At 46.1% G+C, this 27,087-nt stretch overlaps 1 protein-coding gene across 4 annotated transcripts; it reads left to right on the forward strand.

The window, feature by feature from the left end:
- Positions 1-1,812: 1,812 nt before the first annotated feature.
- On the forward strand, positions 1,813-26,527 carry YPEL1 (yippee like 1). 4 transcript variants are annotated; one of them, XM_058692860.1, is made up of 6 exons: positions 1,813-2,019; positions 5,796-5,989; positions 18,033-18,315; positions 21,097-21,140; positions 22,044-22,152; positions 26,303-26,527. In XM_058692860.1, the coding sequence occupies exons 3-6, from the start codon at positions 18,199-18,201 to the stop codon at positions 26,498-26,500; spliced, it is 468 nt and encodes a 155-aa protein (XP_058548843.1). In that variant the 5' UTR covers positions 1,813-2,019; positions 5,796-5,989; positions 18,033-18,198; the 3' UTR covers positions 26,501-26,527. The 4 variants fall into 4 exon arrangements, with proteins under 4 accessions (XP_058548843.1, XP_058548845.1, XP_058548844.1 ...); XM_058692862.1 differs by having other exon boundaries at positions 5,796-5,863; XM_058692863.1 differs by having other exon boundaries at positions 1,822-2,019; positions 23,345-26,527.
- The last annotated feature ends 560 nt before the right edge of the window (positions 26,528-27,087 follow it).

Here is a 27,087-nt window from a genome sequence, read left to right on the forward strand (position 1 = left end):
AGAGAGACTGCACATGCGAGAGTGTGAGCTGGGAAGAGGCAAAGAGGGAGATAGAGGATCTGAAGCAGTCGTCTGGAATTGGGTTTGAACTCACGAACCTTGAGATTAGGACCTAAACAGAAGTTGGATGCTTAACCAACAGAGCCACCCAAGCATTCCCTATAATTCTTTACTGTGGTCATAGTTTAAAACATTTGAAAGGCACTGGACAGTGGGCAGGAAGGTGGTCCATGGCTGGTGTCCTGCACAGGGAAAGATCCTTACAGGAGAGGTGACAATGAGTTCACAGGCCAAGGGCACTGAAAGAATCCTCCATGATTCACATACATACTTCAGTCACTTAGACCTTAAGGGAAAGATGTAATCTCTAAGAATTAAGTTAGGAACCATAATGGAAAAAACAATAGAAAATGTGGTGCAAAATTTTTCAAAGACTGAAGGATTCTGAAGAAACAGAGCATAAGTCATTGATGTGCCCGAACTACCACATAGTTACTTAGATATGTTAAGTTTAACATTCTGCAGCCACTAAAATTACTCATTAAAAATCGCAATAGAAAAATGCCCCTTCCCAAAGTAGGATGCAAAATTACATAAACTTTAAACCTTGGCTCACATAAAAATCAGGATTTTTTTTTTCCAACAAAGGACTGAGGACAGATATTTGCAGTGGCAAAAAAATAAGTTTTTAAAGACAGTCTAAGGAATCTTGAAAATTCACAAGAAAAAGGAACATCCCCATCCCCACCCCCAGTTGGAAATTAAAGATCTGAAAGGCTTAACAGTTAATGAAGAGATGCCAACACACATGTGACAAACGCATCTTAAAAATGATCATGAGTTCCGACTTTACAGCCACATTTGTAAAAGGAGGGGATTTGGAGAATGGCTAAGTTCTGACAAATGGACGATAAACAGAGACATTCTAAGTACAGTAATCAGATGCACACCCAAAGACCTAGAGAGATCTTTAAAAGATATACTGCATTACAAAAAAAGAAACAAGATCTAACGCTAACATGTATAAAAATGTTATATACATTGTTACCTCAGCACTGTTGTTTTTTTTTAATTATGTTATTCAAAAAACAATTTATAGAGGAAGGCTGTGGGACCAACAAAATAATGACATGAGAGTCGTTGGGGGACGGAGTGTGGACGTCAAGATGGGACGGGCAGCCTGGGGGGCCAGGACGGCTTCCCAGAGGATGGGGCTTCCTGTCGGGTCCGATTTGGGGGTTCTGGAGCAGAAGAGAGCGAGATACAGTTAGAGGTTCTCAAGTAGAGTGGCTTGGAGAGTTCAGGGCGGGTGGTCGGAGTGGAGGACCCCATATTCTGGGGACCGAGTCTCTGAGTGGTCCAGCCAGGGAAGCCCGGGTCCCGCTCGTGACCAACCCGTGCGCCCTGCTTCGGTCCTGGAAGCCCAGCGTCCCCTCGGCCGTTCCAGGCGAGCGGGGAGACCGAGTGACCCGCAGGTTCCCGAGCGCCCGGGTCCAGGCCAGCCCGCGCTTGCGCGCTGAGATCTTCTTTGAGTCCGCCCCGCGCCCCGCCTCGCCTCGCCCGGCGCGGCCCCGCTCCTAAGCTTTGCAATCCTCATAGGCTGGCTCCGAGGCCGCTCTCGGTAGGCCGGCCAATGGGAGTGCGTCGCGCCCCGCGGCACGTGCGCCCCCGTCCTGCCCGGCCGTGCGCGAGCTGATCGAGCTCCCGGGCGCCGAGCGCGCGGGGCGGGAACGCGCGGCGCGGGGCGGGGCGCGGGGCGGGGCGCGGGCGCTGCAGCGCGCTGATTGGCCGGCGCCGCGTTCCGAGGCCGTTAACGGCGGCGCGGCCGGGCCGCGGCTCCAAAACAAAGGGCAGGCGGCCCGCGGGGCGGCGGCGGGAGGATGCCTCGCGCCCTGCCGAGGCGCCAACGGCCGCAGCGCGTCCGGGGCCGCGCCGGGGCCGCCTGAGAGCCGAGCCCGCGCTGACCGGGGCCCGGGCCGGATGGGCGCTGCGGGCCGGGGCGCGGACCGCCGAGCGGCCGTGAGTACGGGCGGGCCTGGACGCTGTTGAGCGGGCGGCTACTTTGTGGCGACCCGAGGCTCCTGCGGCTGCGGGCGGGGCCCGGAGGCACCTGTTGGGCGTCCGGGCTGGCGGACGGGGCGCGAGCGGGCTGCACCTGTGGATGTTTTTGTTCTGATTTGTTGTTTTAATTTGCTATTTGTATCCGTGTTGGAACAGACCACAAAGCCTAATCTTTGATTTTGTCCCCCTGTCTTCCCCCCCCCGCCCCCCCGTCTCCTTTCCACTTCGGCCACGAAAAAATTAACAGAATGAACTAGATGCCTGGTGTGTAATAGGCTTGTCCCTCTTTAAAAAAAAAAAAAAAATGTTGTGACTGGTGAGGGAAATGAGGACAAAAGAGGTCTCCTAGGAATGTTTATTAAAGGGGAGGGGGTGTTTTCAAGTTGCCCACATAAAGATCGTGACTAAAATGAATTGTCCTCCGTATCAGTTCCCCGCTTGTGGCACTCGGATTTTACTAAAGCAGAGCTTGCAAAAGCCTTAGCTTGGGAAACCTGCTAAGTAGGGTCCCCCTCCCCCAGGCCTGCCTCTGACATCTTTGATGTCCAGATAATGTGCTGTGTTCGAGGATGGAGGGGTGGGGGTGGGGGAGCTGTAATTTCATTTTGGGTAGATAATGACTTTGGAAGACCCCAGTTTTCCCACCCCCAAGCTTTTTCTGTTCACTTGCATTTTTTCTTCTTTGTAGTCAGAACGTACACACTTTAACCTGTTGTTTCTTTTGCCAAGAATATTCTTCTTTCCACCCACCTCACTCCTAAACTCCTACCCAAGCCTCAAGAGGAGGCTTACCTCCTCTAGGGAACACTTTCAGGTGTTTCATCTGAGCCAGCTGCCCCTCTCCCACGCCCATGCACCCTCCAACCTCTGCTCCCATCTAGTAGGTGTGACAAAGGTTTGCTGAGTCCCTGCTCCATGCCAGGAGCTGTGTTTGATGCTGGTTTTGAGTTTAGTAATCCTGCACTTGTTCTCCCCTACTTCTGGCCCTGGGCTCTTGGGTGGCAGTAGTGGCATAATTGAGGAATGCTAATACTGAGGGCTCTCCTAGACTCTTACACCTCCCATGGTTAGAGTGTTTCCTTCTCGTAGGAACCTCTCCACGGTAGGACGGGGGCAAAATCATATCCTACCATGGACCTACAGCACAGGGTCTGGCCTGTATTGGGCACGTAAAAAAAAAACAAACAAACTGATCTTCATTACCAATCTGAATAGTGGCCTCAAAGATTTCATCTTTAAGGAATCTCTGTACCCAACATGGGGCTCAAACTCACAATCCCAAGATCAAGAGTTGCATGCTCCACTGACTGAGCCAGCCAGGTGCCCCAATAACCTTTGCTTTTTAAACAAACTTTTTGTTATGGAATAACTTTAGATTTCCATAAAAGTTGCAAAGATAGTACAGACAGTCCCAATATGCCCCACACCCAGTGTTCCCCATTGTTACTATCCTACAATGCTGTGGTGCATTTGCCAAAATGAACAACTGACATGGATACACCCTTGTAACTGAAGTCCAGACATTAGATCTTTCCGGTTTTGAAGCACTGAAATGTGTAAAGCCCTTTATATTGGGGGCAGTGTTCCTGTAATGCCTATTCTTTTGATTCCTGCCCGTTGTCCTGTCTCTCAGTTTCACAAGGACTGCTATGCTGAGGGGCAGGGATGAGCTGGGAGAGGGAATGGGACTGCCAATAGAGTTTTACTGCATTTTTCCAAACCCTCGGGGACTGATAAATGAAAACTAGAATATGAAGAAGCAGTATTCTTAGTTATTCGGTAGCATGTATAACCACGTCAGCCCTATATGAAGTGGCCCTATAACCACTTCAGAGCTGTTCCAGTGCGCAAAGCTGGCAAAACCAATTCTCAGCTGCTGGAAATGCTTTAAATGCCAAGGTCAGATTGCCAATAGACTCTGCCTGGGTGGATTTAATGCCAGGAAGATATAAAATTGGCATTTCAAGAAGCTACTATGCTAAACTTTAATAACACAAATTCTGTTACCCTTGGAGCCCTGATTAAAACACAGATAAGCAAGGAAACCCCTATTGTTAACTAAGCCCATTGTGGCTATTTATTGCTATCCCTTTCAATTTGTAAGGGCTTGTCTGACTGTGTAATGACATCTGTTCTCTACCTGCTGGGTCTTTGATTTTGCCTTTTCCACATGTTCTGTTAGATCTAAGATACCGGAAGTAACTTCACTAACAACTTACCTACAGTTGTAGAAAATATGAACACTGAAAAAAAAAAAAACCCCGCAATAGAAGTGCTTTCAAACCATCCTCTGATGCTCTTCATTTGAGATTCATTTGGTTGTATGTTTGTTAGATCTGCTAATCAGCAAAACCTCTAGGGGGTGGAAATTTTGTCAGGAGGATCTCAGGGGAGGTTGGAGAAAGTTCTGAACAGCCAAGACCCAAGGGCTAAGGGTTCTGGGGACGACAATGCCAGTTGGATTCAGAAAAGCAGTCACCATTCCTCCTGTGATAGACACCCTGGGGCACCTGGGAAGGCTGCCTGCTGGTGATAGTAAAATGGAAATCCTGGAGCCAGCCCACTGTCGTCCACACCCAAGAAAGGGCCCCTTAATCTGGCACCTGCAGAGCCTCACAATCAGGACCAGATTCCCTTGGGGCTTATGAGGTGTGGAGACACCCTTGCCAACCCTCTGTCATACTGTAGCAATGACATGACATCTTGTGTAATTCTCTGGACCTCCTTGTGAATCGCAGTTTACCCACAGATAAGGTAACAGCTTGGCTTGAGGTTCCACGGCCACCAAATATGTGGCGTGGTCTGAATTGAGCCCTCTTGTACCTTTGGTTCCCCCTGCCCCATACCACCGCCCGGCAACCTGTTTCTTTCCAGACCTCACCTGCTGGCTCCCTCATGGTGCCACACTCTCACCCCTGAGCATTGGCCCACTTCTAATTGCTCTTTGCATCTCTAGTTTTTCTGTCTCTTGCCCCAACACAGGGCATCAAATGTTCGATTATGTTCTTTTTAACACTTTTTTTAAAGTTTATTTATTTGGGGGAGGGAGGGGTAGAGAGAGAGAGGGAGACAGAGGATCCAAGCAGGCTCTGTGCTGGTAGCACAGAGTCCCATGCTGGGGCTCGAACTCACGAACTGCGAGATCATGACCTGAGCCGAAGTCAAGCGCGTAACTGACTGAGCCACTCAGGCACCCCACCCCCCATTATGTTCGTTTTAGTATGCAATTAAATAATTACAGGTTAAGATTCATACTCTCTGTCCTCCCACTTCCGTTGGCATTTGGGTCTAGAGCCCACCCTTTCAAGTGAGAAGGGCAGTGGTGTGTGGATAGTGCCTTGGCCTTTCCCCCTTGTTGATACCAAGGAAACCAGTAGCCTCTGCTAGGATGTGTCCCAACGCCCTGGCTCTGGGGAACTTTGTTACCAGTGGGTGAAATAAAAAAGAAGGTATTCCAAGTTGTTGCAAAAGAAGGGTTCAGTGCGAGCACATTAATCAGTAGTCTGGTGGGAGACAGATGGTGGAGGCAGGACTTGAGGCAGGAGGGAGGAGAAGTGAGGACTGGAGCTTGGAGAGCAGAGGCGCCTAGCCACTGGGTGTTGAAAGAGCCCAGACACCCCTTCCCAGATCCCCCAGAGACGCAGAGCCTGGGGGAGGCCAGAGAGCCAAGGGTGCTTTATTTTGGGGCAGCCAGATAGGCGGTAGGGCTGAAGGAGTCTTCTCATCTCTCCCAGTGGGTCCACTGATCACCAGGCCTGCAGTTCCTGAAATGTGGAGGAAAGCATTTCATCCTGTAATTCAAGTAAGAAGGAAGACTGTATGAAGGGAAGCTGGTTCTGCCAAAGGCAAACTAGACTCATGCTATTGCCCATTGATGTGAATCCTTCCAGGCCTTTCCATGCACGTGCTGTGTGTGTGTGTTTGAACAGTGAGTACATACATTTGGTGTCAAAAATCAAAAGTTACCAAAAAGCATACAGTGTAAGGGAAGTTGCCTTCCCCCATCCTTCCTACCCCCAGGTGAGGTCCAGCCTTGGAAATGTTTATCAGCGCATTTACCCTTCTCCTTTGGCTAGACCTGAGATGGTTTCTAATGTTTTGTTATTGTTGAAAATATTGTAACAACCTTTATCCAGTTATTTGCACATGTGCATGTCAGTTCTTAGGTAAAATGCCCCAGATGGGCCTGAGGTCTAGGGGTGTGTGCCCAGGAGTGCTGATAGGTGTTACCAGGTGGCTACAACAAGCCCTCAGCAGTGGTGGTATCAACTTTTTAAGTTTTATTTATTTAAGTAATCTCAACATCCCACATGGGGCTTGAACTCACGACCCTGAGATCGAGTCGCATGCTCTTCTGACTGAGCCAGCCAGGTGCCCTGGTGGTATCTTTTCAAAAAATTTTTGCCCACCTGCTGGGTTGTAAGACATACCAGACTGCCTTTAATTTGCAGTGATGAGTGAAGTTCACACCTGTTTATGTGTCTTCAGGCACAGCGGTCCAGGGCTTGGACTATGGCTTGGAATCCACAGCTTACTAGCTGTGTAACCTTGGCAGATTGGTTAACCTCTCTGGGCCTCAGTTTCCATATCTGCTCAGTGGGACTAATAAGAACAACCCCCCCATCTTTTAGGGTTGCTGCCAGTTCTTTGATTCTCATGAAATCAACAGCTTAAAATAGTGCTGGTTTGGGCTGGGAGTCTCTTCAGAGCCCCTGTGTTTCCTTTTCTGTGATGAATGTTAATGTCCCTGCCACCCACCTGGGGTTCCACTTCCACCATGAACTCTAGCTGAATGCTTTCTCTGCCTGGTGCCTCCCTTCCTCCTCACAGGGGAAGTGGTGGGTTGGGACTGGAGCTTATGTGCCAGGAGCGGTAATACTGGGAGGTAACATGGTGGCACGGATAGTAGAGAGGATGGGTATCCCCAGGTGTGGGGAAGGGAGCCTGCGGCCCTCGGGTAGCCTCCAGTCCATCCTGTAAATGTCAGAGCTGCTTGGTTGGGGCTTTATTTCTCAGTGTTTTTGTCTTTAGAAGTGTGATAATGGCACCATATGGACATGGGCCTGATTCACATTCTCTTAAAATAATTATACATGTTTATTTTAGGAGAGAAATTTCTGAAATCCAGAATATTGTTTTTGCTCTAAGAAATTACCCTGCACAAATACCTTTTGGGGGGATGGTTGCTGCCCTCCAAACCCAAGAGAAACACAATGTCCTGTAGTAAACGTGATTCACTGAATGCATTTGCCTTTTAGTTACTTCATGGTGGTTCTTAACTTGCCAGTAGATCTGGTTGTACAAGCCCATTTGTACACTGGTTGCCTGAAAACTTGCCCATGATTTCCCCAGTGCCACAGTGGATATCCAGCTTATTTACTTAAGCTTATTTACTTAATTTTTGAGAGAGAGTGAACACACAAGGGGAAAGGAGGGTGGGTACAGAAGATCTGAAGTGGGCTCTGTGCTGAGAGCCGAGAGCCCAATGCAGGTCTCAAACTCATGAACCATGAGATCATGACCTGAGCCTAAGTTGGATGCTTAACCAACTGAGCCACCCAGGCACCCCTGGATATCCAGTTTAAAAGCCAACTGAAAACACAGTGTGACACACCCCTCAGTGACCATGAATGCAGGCCTGGCTGTTTCTCTGCCAGGACACCCTTTGAGGGATGGTGACAGGGGTGGAGGTCAGGACAAAATGGTAAAATGTGTGTGCATGAGACACACTCCTGCTTTTTTTTTTTTTTTTTTTTTTTAATAAATTTTAAAAAATGTTTTATTTATTTTTGAGACAGAGCATGAGCGGGGGAGGGGCAGAGAGAGAGGGAGACAGAATCTGAAGCAGGCTCCAGGCTCCAAGCTGTCAGCACAGAGCCTGATGTGGGGCTCGAAGCCATGAACTGTGAGACCATGACCTGAGCCGAAGTCAGACACTCAACCAACTGAACCACCCAGGCACCCCCACATTCCTGCCTTTCAAAGGTTGGCCATGAGTGCTGAGCATGGACAAGGCTCAGTAAAGGTGACAGGGCTGTTCCACAGGGGCAGACCTACTGGACGCTGGCAGCTCCTCAGGTAGAGGACACCTGGGGCGGGGGCCGTCCAGTGGAGGCTCACAGTGGAATGGCACACATCCATGCCATCGAGCAGAAAATAAACAGAAAACCCTTGGCAATTTGCCACTTTGAAAGGTGTTGTCCCATACAGAGGGAATTGCACGCGAGCTAAAAGTGAGAGTTTCCTCCATTCTTATGAATAAAAGTGAAACAAAAAAGTGTTTTTGTTTTCAAGTAAACTCTACCCCCTGACGTGGGGCTCAAACTCATGACCCCGAGATCAAAGAGTCACATGCTCTGCCCACTGAGCCAGCCAGGCGCCCTGAAATCACTTGTTTCAAGGCTGGAGGGCAGTTTCTGTAGTTCTCCAGTCATGGGGAACAGTGTTTTGGCCACTAAAGGGACAAGACTCCAAATACCTGACCAGCTAGCTTGTGAATAATCTGAGATTCCTGTTTCTCGGCCCCTTCACTGTGTGCTTTTGGAATCTTTTAGAATCAGAGGGAGTCTGAAGAAAGGAAAGAAGGGACAAAACTTAAGCCTCCTTTCAATAAAAAGAGAAAACTCAGGTGAAGATATTAAAACAGACTCAACATGAGTTCGGTAAGAAATAAAGTCAGGAAGCACCTGGCTGGCTTAGTTGGTAGAGCATGCGACTCTTGATCTCAGGGTTGTGAGTTCAGGTGTGGAGCCTACTTAAAAAAAATAAGTCAGAACAGGTTCATTCCTTCCTTATTGGTCATTACTGATGGGTGGGGCATGTGTGTGTGTGGATCGACTTTGTCTACGTGGCCAGTGTGGGACATTGGGTGGGGACACAGGAGATGGAGCTGGGCCGGTGCAGGTGGTATCTGAATTGACACTCACCTCTGTGACCTGCCTCTGTGACCTCCCTCAAAGATGGGAGGGATGCCAGGGTTCAAATTCATAGAGTGTCCAGTAGTTTGGGGCAACCGAAAAAACCTGATAAAATGTATTGGGACTAATGTGATATCATGAAAAAGTGAAAGTTTGAGGAATCACTGATCTGGAATATCTCATATAATCAGACTTCTTCAGAACTACCTTAACACTTGGTTGAGAAGACCATATTTTGGAGAAAGAAATGGAGCTTCATTTTGGAGGATAGATGTGTAGGTGTGGATGTGTGTCTCTTGTGTGGAAATTTCCTCCACAATATTCTTTTTTTATTTAATGTTTACTTTTTATTTATTTTGAGAGCAAGAGCGAGCGAGTGCGGGCGGGCGCAAGCAGGGGAGGGGCAGACAGGGAGAAAGAGAATCACAAGCAGGCTCCACGCTGTCAGTACAGAACCAGACAAGGGGCTCAGTCTCACAAACTGTGAGATCATGACCTGAGCCTAAATCAAGAGTCAGACGCTTAACCAACTGAGCACCCAGGTGCCCCCACAATATTCTTGTAGTTGAGTTTCTCTGTTGGGAAATGGGATGAACCATTAATTTTTGTTTATGGTATGAAATAGGATCCAGCTTTTTCTTTTCCTGTAGATGGGTATCTGTAATGTCCAGCACCATTTTTGGAAACCTCTCTTTCTCAGTGAAGTGTAATACCACTTTGCTATATCTGGTGTTCATCTATGAATAGGTCTGTTTCTGGGCTCTCTTTTGGGTCACATTGACCTGTTTTCCTGTCCTGTGCCCGTGCCTTGATGACCATGGAAAATGGCAGGACTTGGGGCAACTGGGTGGCTCAGAGCCTGGAGCCCACTTCAGACTGTGTGTGTGTGTCTCTTTCTGCCCCTCTCCCACTCCCACTCTGTGTCTCGCACTCAAAAATAAACATTATAAAAAGAAGAAAGGAAGGAAGAAAATGGCAGGACTTGCTCTCTGGCAGACTCCGGTAGAGTACATGCTTCCTTTATGCTCTTTAAGAGGGTCCAAGTGTCCTCACTAGTTTTTAAGCTTTTTTTTTTTTAATATTTATTTTTGAGAGAGAGCAGCAAGAGCACGAGCAGGAGAGAGGCAGAGAGAAAGGGGGACAGAGGATCTGAAGTGGGCTGTCAGCACAGAGCTCAACACGGGGCTCAAACTCATGAACTGAAAGATCATGACCTGAGCTGAAGTCAGACCCTCAACCTACTGAGCCACCCAGGAGCTCCTTGTCTTCATTATTTGACCTTTGGCATGATGGGGCTCAGGGTGTACTACCCTAAAATATGTTACCATATTGAATATCTTAAGCTGGAGGAATTTGAGAAAATGGCAGAAGGAGGAAGGTCACTCTGACCTCCCCCTTTGCCTTTATTCCCTGAAACAGGTCATTAAACTCCCATGTGAAAGGTGCCCTTCTGTACCAGGAGAATGGAAATTCTTACCGCCAGAGACCAGGAATTTGGGGCAAAGAATTCTGTGTAAACAAACCTTGTTAAACCTACCCCACCTTCCTAATTATTTCTTCACCATGGTCTGCCCCTAGCCCGAACCCCTCTGCCTTGTCAGTTCTTCACAAATAAATGGTTTCTTTGTCTAAAACGTAGAAAAGCTCCCTGCTCCGCTGCTTCTTTGGGTCTTCATTCTTCTGTGAAGGCTCCCAGGTACATGTAAGCATTCAATAAAATTTGTGTGCTTTTTTCCTGCTAATCTGTTTTTGCCAGTTTAATTTTTAGACCCAGCCAGGGACCCCAAGAGGGTTGAGAAAACTTTTCCCTCCCCTACAGACACTTCTAGGAGAAGTTTTAAAATTACATCTCTCTTGCTGGCTCCCTGGCTTGCATATGGGTGCGCACACACACACACACCCCTCAACACATCTTCCTCGATTTTTATTTGAATTGGATTTAATTTAAAAATTACTTTGGGGCATCTGGATGGCTCAGTCGGTTAGGCATCTGACTCTTGATCTTCACTCAGGTCTTGATCTCAGGGTCGTGAGTTTAAGCCCCACACTGGGCTCTGTGCTGGGTGTGAAGCCTGCTTAATTAAAAGAAAAAAAAAATAGGGGTGCCTATGGCCTGGGTGGCTTAGTAGGTTGAGCATCCAACTCTTGGCTTTGGCCCAGGTCATGATCTCCTGGTTCGTGGGATCAAGCCCCACTTTGGGCTCTGCGCTGACAGCACTGAGCCTGCTTGGGATTCTCTCCACCCCTCCCTCTGCCCCTTCCCCGCTTGCATGTGTGTGTGCACTCTCAAAATAAATACAACTTTGAAAATAATAAAAATTACTTTGAGGAGAATTCATATGTTTATAATATCTTCCAGTCCTGATCTTGGTGTATCTCTCCATTTATTAAGGTATTCCTCATTGTCCCTCAAAGTTGTATACTATTCTTGTAAAGGTGTTTCAGATCTTTGAATTTATTCTTACTTTGTGTTGTTACACTGTTGTAGAAGTGTATATTTTCCATTCTAATCTTTATGCCTTCTTGCCTTGCCTTCCCCAGCTGGCTGGGATTTCTGGAAGTGCTGAATGAAAGTGGTGATATGGAGGTTCATTCCTGATCTCAAAAAGAATGTTTTCTAAGTCTGACCATTGAACATGATGTTCACTGTGGGTTTTTTCATCTTTATAGGTATCTTAACAGATATCTATAAAATCTATCTATAACAGGTACCTATAAAATTAACAGATAAGGAAGTTCCCTGATGTCCCTTAGTCTTCATGGAATGTTAAAATTGCGAATGGATGTTAAATTTTGTCAAATGCTTTCTCTGCATCTATTGAGATAAACAGATTGAGGGAACCATAGGCAGTACATTTTATTAGCTAAATTTTCTAACGTTAAATGATTTTGTATTCTTGTGATAAAGTCAACCTAATTGTATTTTATTATCCTTTTAAAATAGTATTTGATTCTGTTTGGTAGTATGATTTAGGATGTTTGCATTTTGGCTTATGAGAAGAAAATTATAGTGAATTTTATTCTTTCACTGCCCTGGTCAAGGTTTAGTATCAAGTTAAGCTAGCTGTGTTCACTTTGATTTCACTAATGTTAATCAGATCTGAATTCAGGTTTGCTCTTTTCTTCCTGAGTCCTATTTTTCAGTTGTATTTCTTCCAGGAATTTATGTGTGTGGTTTGCATTTTCAAATATATTAAATTGATCACAACATCCATAAATCTCACTCAAAGAAAGTGATATTCCGTTTCTATTTCTGCCAGGTTATTGCTTTGATCTGATCTCTCCCCCACTCCCCACCTTCCCTCCAATCATTGGAACAAAGCTTTATCAGTTTTATTAGTCTTTCTGAGAAAAAACTTTTGGCTTCATTGAACCTTGTATATCCATGTTTTTCTTGTCTGTTGCATTGAATTTTTTACTATTTCTATATATTTTCTTTAGGTTTCTCTGTCAGTTTTCTAACATCTGAAAGATGGGTGTTTAGTTCATTAATTCCACCTGTCTTATTTTCTTTTTTTTAAAATTTTTTTTTTTCAACGTTTTTTTATTTATTTTTGGGACAGAGAGAGACAGAGCGTGAACGGGGGAGGGGCAGAGAGAGAGGGAGACACAGAATCGGAAACAGGCTCCAGGCTCCGAGCCATCAGCCCAGAGCCTGACGCGGGGCTCGAACTCACGGACCGCGAGATCGTGACCTGGCTGAAGTCGGACGCTTAACCGACTGCGCCACCCAGGCGCCCCCCACCTGTCTTATTTTCTAATCTACCTTCTAGAAGATTTTATGTTTCCTTGTAAATACTAGGAAGTACTTACTGTTTAATTCAAAATATCTTCTAATTTTCATTGTCCTTAGACCCATGGGTATAAAGAAATATGTTCCTTTTTTTCTCTTTGGATTATACTTTTAAAAAAATCAGTATAATTGACATACAATAAATATCTTAGTGGCTTCAAGTGTAAATCATATGGACTGGATAATTTTATATATTATGAAATGATCCCCACCATAAATCTAGCTATCCTCTGTCCCCATACAAAGTTATTACAGAATTACTGACTATATTCTCTATCTGTACATTACATCCCCATGACATCTTTATTTTCTAAATGGAAGTTCCTTCCTCTTAATCCCCTTGACCTGTTTTGCCCATTCCCCCAATGCCTGCCCCCTCTGGTAACCAACCATTTGTTTTCTGGATCTGTGAGTCTGTTTTTGTTTTTTCTTTAGATATAAGTGAGATTGTATGGTATTGGTCTTTCTCTGTCCGACTTATTTCACCTAGTGTAGTACTGTTGATGTTGATCCATGTAAGATTTCATGGTGAGATGGTAAGATTTCATTCTTTTTATGGCTGTGTAGTATTCCGTTGTGTATATATACCACATCTTCTTTATCCATTCATCTATCGATGGACACTTGGGCTGCTTCCATTGCTTCCCTTTTCTCCACATCCTCACCAACACTTGTTAATTTTTTGTCTTGTTGATAATAGCCAGTCTGACAGGTGTGAGGTGATAGCTTCTTACAGTTTTGATTTGTATTTCCCTGATGATGAGTGAGTGATGTTGAGTAGCTTTTCACGTGTCTGGTGGCCATTTGTATGTCTTCTGTTGAAGAATGTCTATTAACGTCCTCTGCCCATTTTTTTAAGTAGGCTCCATAGTCAGCATGGGACTCAAACTCATGACCCTGAGATGAAGAGTTGCATGCTCCACCGACTGAGCCAGCCAAGTGCCCTCTTTGCCCATTTTTTTTTTTTAATTTTTTTTCAACGTTTTTTATTTATTTTTGGGACAGAGAGAGACAGAGCATGAACGGGGGAGGGGCAGAGAGAGAGGGAGACACAGAATCGGAAACAGGCTCCAGGCTCTGAGCCATCAGCCCAGAGCCTGATGCGGGGCTCGAACTCACGGACCGCGAGATTGTGACCTGGCTGAAGTCGGACGCTTAACCGACTGCACCACCCAGGCGCCCCTCTTTGCCCATTTTTTAAAAAAATTTTTATATGTTTATTTCTTTTTTGAGAGAGAGAGAGTGACAGAGCATGAGCAGGGGAGGGACAGAGAGAGAGGTACAGAACCTGAAGCAGGCCAGGCTCTGAGCTGTCAGCACAGAGCCTGATGCAGGGCTCAAACTTACAATGAGATCATGACCTGAGCTGAAGTCGGATGTTTAACTGACTGAGCCACCAAGGCGCCCCCCTCTCCTGCCCATTTTTAATCAGGTTGTTTATTTTTAAGTTGTGTAAGTCCTTTATATATTTTGGTTATTAACCCTTTATCAGATGTATGATTTGTAGATATCTTCTCCCATTGCCTGGGTGGCCTTTTGTTGATGGTTTCCTTTGCTGTGGAAAAGCTTTCCAGTTTGATGTAATCCTATTTGTTTATTTTAGCTTTTATTGCCCTTGCCTAAGGAGACTGGTCCAAAATACATTTTGCTAAGAATGATGTTAAAAAGCTTACTGCCCCTGGCTTCTTCGAGGAGTTTGTTGTTTTCTGGTCTTACATTCAAGTCTTTAATCCATTTTGAATTTATTTTTGTGTATGATGTAAGACAGTGATCCAGTTTCATTTTTTTGCCTGTAGCTGCCTGCAGTTTTCCCAAAGACCATTTATTGTATATTCTTGCCTCCCTTGTCATAAATTAATTGACTGTGTGTGTGAGGTTTTTTTCTGGGCTCTTGATTCATTCCATTGATGTGTGTGTGTCTGTTTTTATTTATTTATTTTTTGTATTTTTTAATCTATATTTTTTAATTTAATCTTTTTAATGTTCATTTTTGAGAGAGAGAATGTGAGCAGGGGAGGGTCAGGGAGAGAGGGAGATACAGAATCTGAAGCAGGCTCCAGGCTCTGAGCTGTCAGCACAGAGCCCAGCGTGGGGCTCGAACTCATGAACTGCAATATCACACCTGAACTGAAGTTGGAAGCTGAACCGACTGAGCCACCCAGGCACCCCTGTGTGTCTGTTTTTTGTGCCAGTACCATACTGTTTTGATTACTGTTCATTTGTAGTATAGTTTGAAATTAAGGACTATGATACCTCCAACTTTGTTCTTCTTTTTCAAGATTGCTTTGGCTGTTCGGGATCTTTTGTGGTTTTATACAAATTTTAGGATTCTTTGTTCTAGTTCTCTGAAAAATGCCATTGGTATTTTGTTTGGGATTGCATTGAATCTATGGATTGCTTTGGGTAGTATGAGCATTTTAACAATATTCTTCCAGTCCATGAGCACAGAATATCTTTCCATTTATTTGTGTAGAAAGTAGTACATTTCTGAATTTCTAAGCGTATGAAAATTTTCTCTTGTGGTATTTTCTTATTGATATCTAAATTTAGTGTTTTGTGGTCAGAGAATATATTGTGTTTTCAATCCTTGGAAGTTGGTTGAGACTTGTGTGTTTGGCTTTTCTGAATGTTTGTGTGCTTTAAATGAATGTGGATTCTGAAGTTCTTAGATACAGTTTTCTCCATGTCTTTTATGTCTAGTTGGTCCATCACATCATGCACATCTCTGTGTCTATTCATTTGTGTTTGTCTGCTCTGCCAGTCACTGAAAAGAATAAAATAGGAGTATATTTATACTATATATGCTGTATATTAAGTATACTATACATATGTAATAAGTATACCATGTTTATGCTTTATATAATAATCAGTAATCCTACTGTGATTAAAGATTTATCTGTTTCTCCTTACGGTTCTATCAATGTTTGATTTATATATTTTGAGGCTATGTTATTAAGTAGTCAGATTTACACTTTTTTTTTAATTTTTATTTTTTTAATTTACATCCAAGTTAGTTGGCATATAGTGCAACAATGATTTCAGGTTTTACTGCTTTATTTTTTTTTAAAGTAATCTCTACACCCAACACAGGGCTGGATCCCACAACCCTAAGATCAAGAGTTGCATGCTCTACAGACTGAGTCAGCCAGGTGCCCTGTCCTTTTGCTGTTTTAGCTACTTTATTGTGAATCACATGCATATAATAAATACACAAAACAGGGGCACATGGGTGGCTTAAGCACCTGACTTCGCTCAGGTCATTATCTCACAGTTCATGGGTTCGAGCCCCGTGTCAGGCTTTGTGCTGGCAGTTCGGAGCCTTGAGCCTGCTTTGGATTCTGTGTCTTCCTTTCTCTGCCCCTCACCCACTCATGCTCTGTCTCTCTGTCTCCCTCTCTCTCTGTCTCTCTCTAAACATTAAAAAAAAATTTTTTTAATACATAAAACAAATATATTGTTAGCAAATAATTATAAACTGTATGTCTGTGTTGCTATCACCCAGGTTCTAGCTTCATCTTTCAACCATTCTGTGTCCTTATGTTTAAGATATGTCTCTTGTAGGGGCGCCTGGGTGGCTCAGTCAGTTAAGCGTCTGACTTCAGCTCGGGTCATGATCTCACAGTTTGTGAGTTCAAGCCCCACGTCAGGCTCTGTGCTGACAGCTCTGAGCCTGGAGCCTGCCTCGGATTCTGAGTCTCTCTGTGTCTCTCTCTTTCTCTGCCCCTCCCCCACTTGCACTCTCTTTCAAAATAAATAAATAACTTAAAAAAATATGTGTCTCTTGTAAATTGCATCTTAGATGAATTTTGTCTTCTATCCAGTCTGACACCTTAAACTACCATTTAGCTTGATGTGGGGCTTGATCCTACAACTGAGATTATGACTTAAGCTGAAATCAAGAGTCGGATGCTCAGCCGACTGAGCCACCCAGGTGCACCTACTGTCCTATCTTTTTAAAGCTGTACAAAACGACACTGCTGTTCTTTTACTCACCTATTTACCATCTTCTTTATTCACCATTCCTTTTTTTAGACTCTGACGTTTAGGTAGTATTGTTTTTCTTCTGTCTGAAGCACACACATCCTTGTACTTCCTTTAGTGGTATTTTGCTGAAGTCAACCTTTATAGTTTTCTGATAATGTCATTCCGGAATTCTTGAAAGATATTTTCACTGGATATAGAACTCTGGAATAGCCAGATATTATCTTTCAGGACCTTAAAGTTACCTTTCCTGACTACCCTCTGGATTCTGTTATTTTACTTGGGAAGTTGTTCTGTTGAAAGGTAGTTTTCCCTCTCCTTCTGGATACTTCTAAGACCTTTATTTCCTTTTCTTTGGTGTTCTACAGGTGCTCTGCCCCATTTTTCTCCCACTTTACCTTCTATAAATCTAAATATTTTTCTGAGCTTTTACTGTCCTTTTCAAGAAATCAAGCCACATCAATATTGTAAGCGTTTTCCCCTATATTTTCTTCTAGGAGTTTTATAGTTTCCATTCATACATTTAGGTCTTTGATCCATCCTGAGTTAATTTTTTTCACTGTTGTTTTGAGAGGCAGCAAGTAGGGGAGATGTGTGTTTGGGGGGGGGGGTGGTGACAGAGGACTTGACGTGGGCCCCATGCTGACAGCAGGGAGCCCAATGCAGGGCTTAAACTCGAGAACCATAAGATCATGACCCAAGCCAAAGACACTTAACCGACTATGCCACCCAGGCATCTATTTTTTGAGTCAGTTTTTGTATGCGGTGTTAAATAAGGGTCTAACTTCATTCTTTTGCATGTGAGTATCTAGTTTTCCCAGAACCACTTGTTGAAAAAACTGCCTTTTCCCTAATGAATCATAGCACCCTTGTTTAAAATCATTTGACCCTACACAAGGGTTTATTTCTGGACTCATGTAATTTTTTTTTTTAATTTTTATTCATTTTGAGACAGAGCATGAGCAGAGGAGGGGCAGAGAGAGGGAGATACAGAATCTAAAGCAGGCTCCAGGCTCTGAGTTGTTAGCATAGAGCCTGACATGGGACTTGAACCCACAAACCATGAGATCATGACCTAAGCTGAAGTCAGAAGCTTAACTGACCGAGCCACCTAGGTGCCCCGAGGTATTAGTATTCTTTATGTATAATATTAAAGAATTAGATCTTCCAGTTCTGGCCCCCCCCCACCCTATTCCTCAAAACACATACCTCCTGAACATGCCTCCTTGACGTATTTTGTTCCCTCCATAACCCACTACTTTGTCTTGATTCATTGACAGGTTGTGACATTTTTCTCTCGTCCCAGCTGTGTGGACAGTGCCACACGCCCTCCAAACAACAACGGCTCTTGCATGCATATTTCAGTGTCTCTTTTGTCAGAGAGCCCAGCAGAGCCGCGGTTCTTCCGGTGCCAGCCCTGAGCTGAGCGAGGAGTGCCCTGCCGAGATGGTGAAGATGACAAAATCCAAAACTTTCCAAGCTTATCTGCCAAACTGTCACCGAACGTACAGCTGTGTCCACTGCAGAGCCCACCTGGCCAATCATGATGAGCTGATCTCTAAGGCAAGTGGTTTGTGCCCAGAAAATGATGAGATCCCCCTGAGGATGATCAGACCTAATTCGTAGACAAACATTTAACCATTGTGTGACTTTGTGGGTCTGTTGTGTCCGGGAAGTATAGAGACTCCTGGGCAGCATTGATGAAAGTTTCGTGCATGGTGGAGTGTGACTGCACTGTGATGTTGGTGTGCTTAGTGTGTTGGTCGTGGTGTTTGTGCAGTGGGTGGGTTTTGGAGGGATAGAAAATCACAAAAAGCAAGAGGAGTAGGTTAGTTTGTCAGAGCAGTAAAGTTAATGTAAAACCAAAACACATCAAAGGAACAAAGGAAGTCTAGCAAATCTGTGGGAAGAGTTTAATAATAAGGGAATTAAGAAATTTTAAAAACTCAGAATGCTTAAGGAGAAAACTAGCCTATCATAGAGGAATGGGGGAAAGAGGATCTTTTTTTTTTTTTATGTTTTATTTATTTTGAGAGCGAGAATGCCAAGCAGGTTCTGTGATGTAAGTGCAGATCATGCTGTAAGTGCTATCGTGCTATAAGCACAGATTACGCAAAACTGTGAGATCATGACCTAAGCCGAAATCAAGAGTTGCACGTTTAACCAACTGAGCCACCCGGGCACCCTGAAGAGAGGATCTTTTAGAAAACTCGTCAGGATGGACACTCTGAACAGGGCCACGGCAGCTGCCCTGGGCACTCTGTGTAGGACCAGGAGCAGCCTAGTAGATGAGAAAAGAACAGCCCAATTCCTTATTATTAAGTTGGACCCTTTTTTAGCAGCGTTTGAGGTCTATACTCAACCACTTGTGAACACGTAAAACGATTCAAATGTAGTAGGTGGGAAGTTGTGACCGTTCTCTCCTGCCCATCCTTGCAGGTCACCACCACCTCCCCCCATCCTCACAGGTTTGCCTTCTTGGGCTACGTGAACCTCATGCTCCTTCAAAAACAAAGTCAGGAAGTTGGGCCTTTCAGGAATCCCTGCTTAAGCTTCGCACTTTAGTCAGTAGGAAGATTGCTTGCCTACTTGTGTTTTAGCTAGGTGATAATGAACGGTTGTCTCATTTCTGTTTATCATCTAAAATAAACACCGTGAAACGAGGCAGAGAGTTCCTGTGCTCTCGCTGCTATGGCTCCTTTGTCCATTCAGAAGATTCAAGTCAGAAATGCGAGGGCCTCGGTTCCTGGTTTCTTGGGTGCCTTCCAAGGCAGGCTCCGTGTGTGTCACAGTGTCTGAGTTTGTGGAAGGCAGAGCCACTCTGTGACCGCCAGATGGGGCTGTGTGGCTTGGTGACCTCCCTGAGCCATGCCATCTCAGAGGGCATAGGTGTTTGTTGGCATCATCATGGTGTTGGTTCTGAAGCATGCTGGAGGCCCCATCATGGGGTGGGCCAAAAGGAATTTGGGATGCTTCTTTCAACGAGCCCAAAAGACTGTTTTTTTTTAATTACATTGAAAGTAGAGACCTGCTAGGTGGAAACAGCCGTGACCTTAACTGAGTATCTCAGGATGAAAGTCATGCTGAGAACCTAAATGCACCAAGCACACGGTCTGCCAAGAGGCATCAGACCTTGCATTTCAGCTGGTGATACAGGAAACTGCTGCTTTTCCTTCCATACATTGTTAGTCCGTAAGTTACCATGTAGAGCAGAATCCAGTTCATATGAGGACAGAGGTATTGTCTTGACACGTGTTCACGAGCCTCTGGGGCCATCTTTGTCACTAGTAAGCAATGCCTTGGTCCAGGGGAACTATTCCTGGTACAGGCAGGTCTAGTTGTTAGAAGGCTCTGATTTTATCTGTGGCCCACATCTGGCACACCACCTGTTTTCTGTGAAGTATTATTGGATCATAGCCACATTCGTCTATTTATGTATCACGCCAGAGTAGTTGCAACAGAGGCCGCGTGGCCCCCAAAGCCTAAAATATTTATCAGCTGGCCTCGTTTACGGAAGTTTGTAGGCCCGCACTCTAGTCTGACTTCTATCTAAACCCGAACCTCAGATCTGACCATATCACTGATCCAAACCCTGTTTAAACAAGTAAGGATTTGCAGAGTAGGTGAGAGAATTAGGAAAATTGGTCTACCGAATTGAAGGCTGATAAGGATGTGCAGGAAAACCTATGAGATGATTATTTGTTAAATTGGCCATGATGTAATATTCCTTATTCTAGAAAACCACTTGAAAACTCTTCTTAATCTGAAAGCTGTATATTTCTTTTTTTTTTTTTTTAAGTTTATTTATTTTGGGAGAGAGAGCGCACATGTGAGCAAGTAGGGGAGGGACAGAGAAAGGGGGAGAGAGAATCCCAAATAGGCTTCGTGCTATCAATGCACAGCACCACCCTCTCTCCCCGTCCCCCATGCAGGGCTCAAACTCACAAACTGTGAGATCATGACCTGTGTCAAAACCAAGAGTTAGTTGCCCAACAGACTCAGCCACCCAGGCGCCCCTAAAAGCTATATAACTCAGTCAAAACACTGGTAGCCTCAAGCTAGGTTATACCACAGTAACAAAAAGCCCCCGAGTCACAGTGGCTTACCACAAAGGTCTTGCTCCGGTGAAATGTCTGTCCAGGGTCTGGGAGCACTGTGACTCCTGGGTCCTGTGTGGGGTCCAGAGCCCCGGAGGCCTGTGGTAGCCGTTCCTCAGCTTGGCCCTCCACTCACGTTGAGGCCATGACCTGAAAAAGTGTCTCCACCTTTATTCCAAAATGCAAAACTCACCATCCCTTTTCATCTTACCACAACAGATATGTGACAGCTTTTTCTTCTTTGCAGTCTTTTCAGGGAAGTCAGGGACGAGCCTACCTCTTCAATTCTGTGTGAGTACCACTGCCGTTGGCCTGTGGACCTGCTGTGTTCATGGTCACATTACATTTATTGCTTCTGTACATCCGTGCAAACAATTACTCAAAGGCTAGAATGACCAGAGGGTTTTTGAAAAATTTTTATTTTCATTTAAAAAAATTTTTTTAATGTTAATTTTGAAAGAGAGTGCAAGTGAGGGAGGGGTGGAAAGAGAGGGAAACACAGAATCTGAGGCAGGCTCCAGGCTCTGAGCTGTCAGCACAGAGCCTAACGCAAGGGCTTGAACTCACGAACTGGGAGATCATGACCTGAGCCGAAGTCGGATGCTTAACCAACTGAACCACCCAGGCTCCCCTTTTTATTTTGAGAGCAAGAGTGTGCGTACGAGCCAGGGAGAGGGAGAGAAGAGAGAATCTTAAGCAGGCCCTACACTCAGCATGGAGCCTGTCATGGGGCTCGATCCCACAACCTTGGGATCATGACCTGAGCCAAAACCGAAAGTTGGACGCTTAACCAACTGAGCCACTCAAGCACCCCAGGTCAAGTGTTTTTAAGTGATCTTAAAGAATTGTACCCTCCAGTCAGAGTTTCAGGGAAGAGTGTGCTCTTACCTGAGGAACTAGCTCCCACATGCGGTGTGGTCTGTGCCCCATTTGTGGTGGGTTTGAATTTTACTGCGCTATGCACCACAGAACTGTCACCTCCCTAGGAACCTGGCCCATCTTGGAATTCTCCTGGGGAAATGAACAGTTGTTCCTTCTCATACAAGGTGGTGGTGGGCAGGGGGCGGGAAGGTGGGGCATTAAGAAGAAACACTGGTGCCTTTGGTAACCAGCTAGCTGGAGAAATAACCACCTAAGGCGGGAGCCAGGGGAAATGCTCTGGTCTCCAGCGATTTCCTGCCTCCTCCCCTGTAGGGTGAACGTGGGCTGTGGCCCCGCTGAGGAGAGGGTCCTTCTTACTGGCCTGCACGCGGTCGCAGACATCTACTGTGAAAACTGCAAAACCACGCTTGGATGGAAATATGTAAGTAACTGTCTATTCCAACCTCTTGGACACTGCACAGATTACCAGATAAAACACATTACTAACAGACACAAAATTCGCGAAGGAGTAAGCCCTCCCCCTGGAAGTGTCAATCCATGTTTTAAGATAGAAATTCTGAGCCAACTAAAGATAGATGTAATCACATAGGCACACCTGCGCTCCCAGGGCAGGGGTGACAGCCATGCCTCACAGTCCCACCCTGCAGACCTAGGCCCCTGAGGGGCCCCTGGAATGAGGGGAGGGTCCCACCTGTCTGGGGGACACTCGCCGACTGGCCAGGCCTGCGGTGGCTGCTGACATTACTTAGCAGTAGCGATGGCAAGCAGAACCGTCTGTGGTGCTCAGAAGTTTCCGCCGCGCCCACTGAGGCCTGGCCTCCCCCTGCCCATCAGAGGTTTGGCCTGTGGGCAGCTTCTGCTCCCCCATACTCTCTGCTCCCGTTTTCCCCACCCCTCCTGTCAACTCCCAGATTTGTCCCTCTGGCCTGCACACCTGGTGCCCCCTGGCCATTGAGTGCACGTCCACCCTGGGCTCTGGCATCTGAGAGGCGTGTCTGGGTGTGGCTGGCACCTGCCTTCATGACGTGCTCTTCTGCAGCGATTCTGGTCATCTTGGTCAGGGCCAGCTGCTCTCCCTCTTTCTGTAATTCCTGATTGTTCCTATTCTCTGCATTCCCCATCACACATGGAGATGGGCTTGGTGAGGCCTGCACACACCCCCAGCCCGTTCCGCTCCACCCTCACTGCCCACCCAAGGGCCTTCTCTTCTTCCAACGTCTTGAATGACCTCCAGGGCACTTGGCATAGTTGCCTTCGCTTGCCCCTTATCTGCAGTCCCTGCAAGGAGGCTCTGGCTCCTCAGCCTCCCAGACTGCCTCGCACGTGGTAGAGGCTCGGTAGCAAATTTGAATTAGCCTTTCCCTGTGAGTTTATCAGCAACTTCACAACGAGTAGGAGTGGCCTGTCCTGTCCTAGGTATGCTTGTCACCGAGACAGACCCTGCCCCCCCCCCCCCCCCCCCCCCCGCCCCGGCCCTGGTCAGTACTGCACACAGATCACCTGGGGAGATTTAATACCATCCACTTATTTTCTTTACCAAGCATGCAGTGAAGCCAAAGTGAAATCGATTCTGTCCTGAGACCTTCTTTCTACTTTTTTTTTTCTTTTTCAAGGAACATGCCTTTGAGAGCAGTCAGAAATATAAGGAAGGAAAATTTATTATTGAGCTTGCCCACATGATCAAAGACAATGGTTGGGAGTAAAGTGAAAACTTTGTTCTCTTCTGAATCCTATTTTGTGAAACTGTAAATGTAACGGAAACCTAGGAGCATCCTGGATGACAGTATTTCTTGAACTTTGAACCTTGTAGGCTGGTCTCTCCCAGCTGTTCTGGTGGTAAGGTGTCCCCTCAGCCTCTGTCCTGTTCATGTACATGGCTGTTTCCGAAATGTTTCAATGACCTTTTCTTCTCAAGTTCCAGAGAAAGAATTAACCAACTGATGACTTACCCGTCTAGTTAATACCTTCTTTTAACCTATGCCTTTACGATAGAGTTTGGTTGTGCTCTTTCACGTTTGATAGAAAACCAAACTGAATTTCTGCGGACTACAGGGTTAGGGTCTTTTTAGAGAGCAAGTTCATTCCTCTCTTTTGGAATGAGGGTACTATAGCCCACCTTTTTCCCCTAATTCGTGAAACTACAAATGGACTGTTCCTCTTGCAGATGAACTGTTAAGGCATAGTGCTCATTTAAGAATCTTCCAGAAGCAGCCAATGAATCTATATGCCAAGGGACCTTTTTTTTTTTTTTTTTAAGCCTTGCTCAAAAACAAGACACCACTGATTACATTTTAGATAAGCTATAAATAGAGAAATATGCCTAATGGAACATCTTGTTTATTTAAGCCAACAGCTTCCCTATCTAGAAAGCAAGCATTAGCAAAGACTATTCCAGGGGTCTGCAGGGGCACGCTATTTAGGCTGCAGTCCGGCAGGGCCCTGGCGGTGGGGCTTCTGCATCAGTTGCTGAGGGTGGTGGTCCACAGAGTTAGAGTTTAACGCACTGGACCGAGTAAAATCGGATTTCCTTTTCTACTCTGATGTACTTGAAGAAAAAGAATTACTTTTGCATATGAAAGAGGCCAGAACGAGCAGGATAAACTTCCAAACTTGAGATTTGGGAGATTGTTTTAACATTTTTTTCAGGAAAGGTTAAAGTTCTAAGACCTATTTAAACTTTGTAAATGAATATGGGTCTCTTGTGCCCCACTGGTTCTGTCCCTTGAACTGATTCAGAAGGGATCTGGGTGGTCTTCTAAGTCCTGTGTCTCAACCATCCACCTGTGCCTCTGCAGGGAGAGGGCACTGTGCAGAATTTTGGCCAATGTTCAGAGCATGGAGGTCAAAAATCATTCCCAAATAAGTTCTGTTTTTCAGTGTTTGAGCCTGACTCCAGCTGCTAGGCCTGGCCAGCAGCTCCAGGGGTCTGGTGGGGCCTCCAGTGTAGCTGGAGACCCCTGAGCCCCCATTGCTGGGGGTGGGGGCAGGAAGAGAGGGCCCAGGGAGGCAGGGAGAGAGAAGGGCAGCGTGCCCAGAGGTTTCTCTGCCGGGCCAATGTCTGAAAGACAAGGTCAGCCCCGTGGCAAATGTGAGCTGGCTGGGAAGGCTGAGAACGGCTTCTAGTCCGGTGGGAGGTCCCTTTCCTCCTTCCAGCCCTCCTGAGCCCCAGAGCCCATGGCCCCCCTGGGTGGTTTTGGCACAGCTGCTCACCTAGTTTCCCTTTTGGCACCGTCTCTCTGGTTAAGCCTTGGAACGTGGGGAAATGGCGCTGCCTTGCTGTGGGTGAGGGCACGGGAGTGCGAGCTAGTGTATACGCATGTCTCCAAGTATCGGAGGCAGATCTCTGTACAGCCGTGTAGGCCTCTGCGTGTACAGGTGCTCCAGCAGGCTGCTGCTGCCTGAGCTGGCGTGCCCCCCCCCCCCGCCCCCTCCCCCCCCACAGATGTAGGTTGTCCCAGAGCAGCCCCGTGTTTGAGTTCATGTGCAGCTATACAGCCTTCAGGCTCCCAGGGCACAGTCCTGCACGCATGGCACACTCATTGCCACGGTCAGAAACCTGAAGACGCCGCACTTGAGCTGGCACGTGAAGCATGGTCACCTGCAGCTTCGGTCCTTAGTGGCAACTTTGAAAGGACAGAAAGACGCCTTCGTTGAGGAGTACTCCTCTTTGAAAACTTCACCTAAACTGACACCTCCCTTCTTGCCTTGGTGCCTCCATGAGCCTCAGTGCTGTGTCTGAGGCTCCAAGAGGATGAGGGAAATGGGGGTCCTGGGGGTGCTGAGGGCAGGGCTCCCGAGCACTTCTCCGCAAGAGCTTCACGTAAACTGAAGAATCTTCTCAAATTCTTCTGACCGAATTTTGTATATACTAAACTTCTATTTAAAGCTTTTATATGTTCTGGGCAAGTTTACTGCTCCTTCGATTTGAGCACTTTGGTTTTTGTATTGTCTTTTGTGATGGCATTGAAACATTTTTACTAGTGGTCTTAGGAGGCCTTTTGTTTTGTTTTGTTGGTAATTGATACCAACAAAAACCCTTACCACTTTTTTTGTTGGTCTTCTGAAAAACCCAAGCTCCTCTTGAAACCAAAAGAACAGACCGTGAGCTGGCTTCAGGGAAGGACATTCACACACGAGACCACAACCAGATGTGCTGGTAAAGTGTTGGAATGTTCCACCCTTTTAAATTCCTAAACAGTAAATATCATCCTGTGACTTTTATTTAAATTATTTAAAATACTTTTTTCCTTTAAGTTTGGGAGGTGACGCCAGCATCATAAATGCATTTAAACTATGTGGTGTTCTCTGGCACAGCACATCTACTCTAAAAGTGTGGTTTAGTTTTGTTGCTGTTTTATATATACATATATATAGTATTTTTATACCTTAACGCTTATTCTTGATGGCATCTGTCAGATATTACGCGAAATCAGAAATGGGAATCTTTTTTCAAAAGTCCTTTAATTTACCTGATGACTTCACCAGGTACTTACAAAATCCAAGTGGTTTTAATACCTAGAAAACTAAGTTCCAAAATGACCTACAGAAATGTAAACCCTCATTTGTCAAAGGCTCTTGGGTGGATCTGCAGCCCAGAGTGGCCTGGCCATGCCTTGGGCCAGATGCATGTGGTCACTGGGTGCAGCTGGAGGGACGGACCGATGGACAACAGCCTGAAGGTTTGCCCCTTGGAGCAGGACTGCCAAGCTCACGTGCACAAGCCTCCTTCAGCCTCTGCGTCCAGCCCTCTGTCCTCTGTGTCCGTGTGAGGTTCAAAAATAAAGCTTCCAATGTCAGATGTGTCCTTCCCAGTAGCACCTCCTGTTGTGGGCACTGGGGGCCCTGGATTCCCATAGTTCTCATTGTCCATGGCTTCTCCCATGTGGGGTCCTGTTCCTTGAGGTGGAGAGGCAGGTAGTCCTGGGTGTGGGCCACAGGGGAATGTGGCTGTGACTACCCATGGTCCTTGCTGGGCGGGCCTCAGTGAGTCCGCGCATAAGGCAACAGAGCTTTCCCTGCTGCGGCTCTGGTCCCATGTGGGGCCATGCGGCCCACTGTCTCCTAGAGCTCTGTGTCACCGGGCTCCCACCAGTTGGGCTTGTGCACGTAGCCCAAGAACGCCTAACCTGAGCTCACCCCTCCTGAACGCTGAGGGGTTAGGAGCCCTCTGGGACTCCCTCTTTACCCCCAAATACCCGGAGTCCACGAGCGACTAGTCAGTGGCCTGCAAGTGCGTTTACATGGCTGTCACTGCATCCAGCCCTCTCCTCCTGGGTGAACCAGACTCTTGGGATACATTTCAGGCACAAACACTGGAGTGTAAGCCCTTCACTAATTGGGAGGGTAGTGGTGAGGA

The sequence above is a fragment of the Neofelis nebulosa genome, chromosome 11 (assembly GCF_028018385.1).
Source record: "Neofelis nebulosa isolate mNeoNeb1 chromosome 11, mNeoNeb1.pri, whole genome shotgun sequence".
Taxonomy (NCBI): domain Eukaryota; kingdom Metazoa; phylum Chordata; class Mammalia; order Carnivora; family Felidae; genus Neofelis; species Neofelis nebulosa.

Bases quoted from the DNA above. Each gene is read 5' to 3' on its own strand.
- YPEL1 (XM_058692860.1), top strand. From the start codon at position 18,199: ATGGTGAAGATGACAAAATCCAAAACTTTCCAAGCTTATCTGCCAAAC. The intron at 18,316-21,096 runs GCAAGTGGTTTG...TCTTCTTTGCAG, and splicing joins ATGATGAGCTGATCTCTAAG to TCTTTTCAGGGAAGTCAGGG. The intron at 21,141-22,043 runs GTGAGTACCACT...CCTCCCCTGTAG, and splicing joins GCCTACCTCTTCAATTCTGT to GGTGAACGTGGGCTGTGGCC.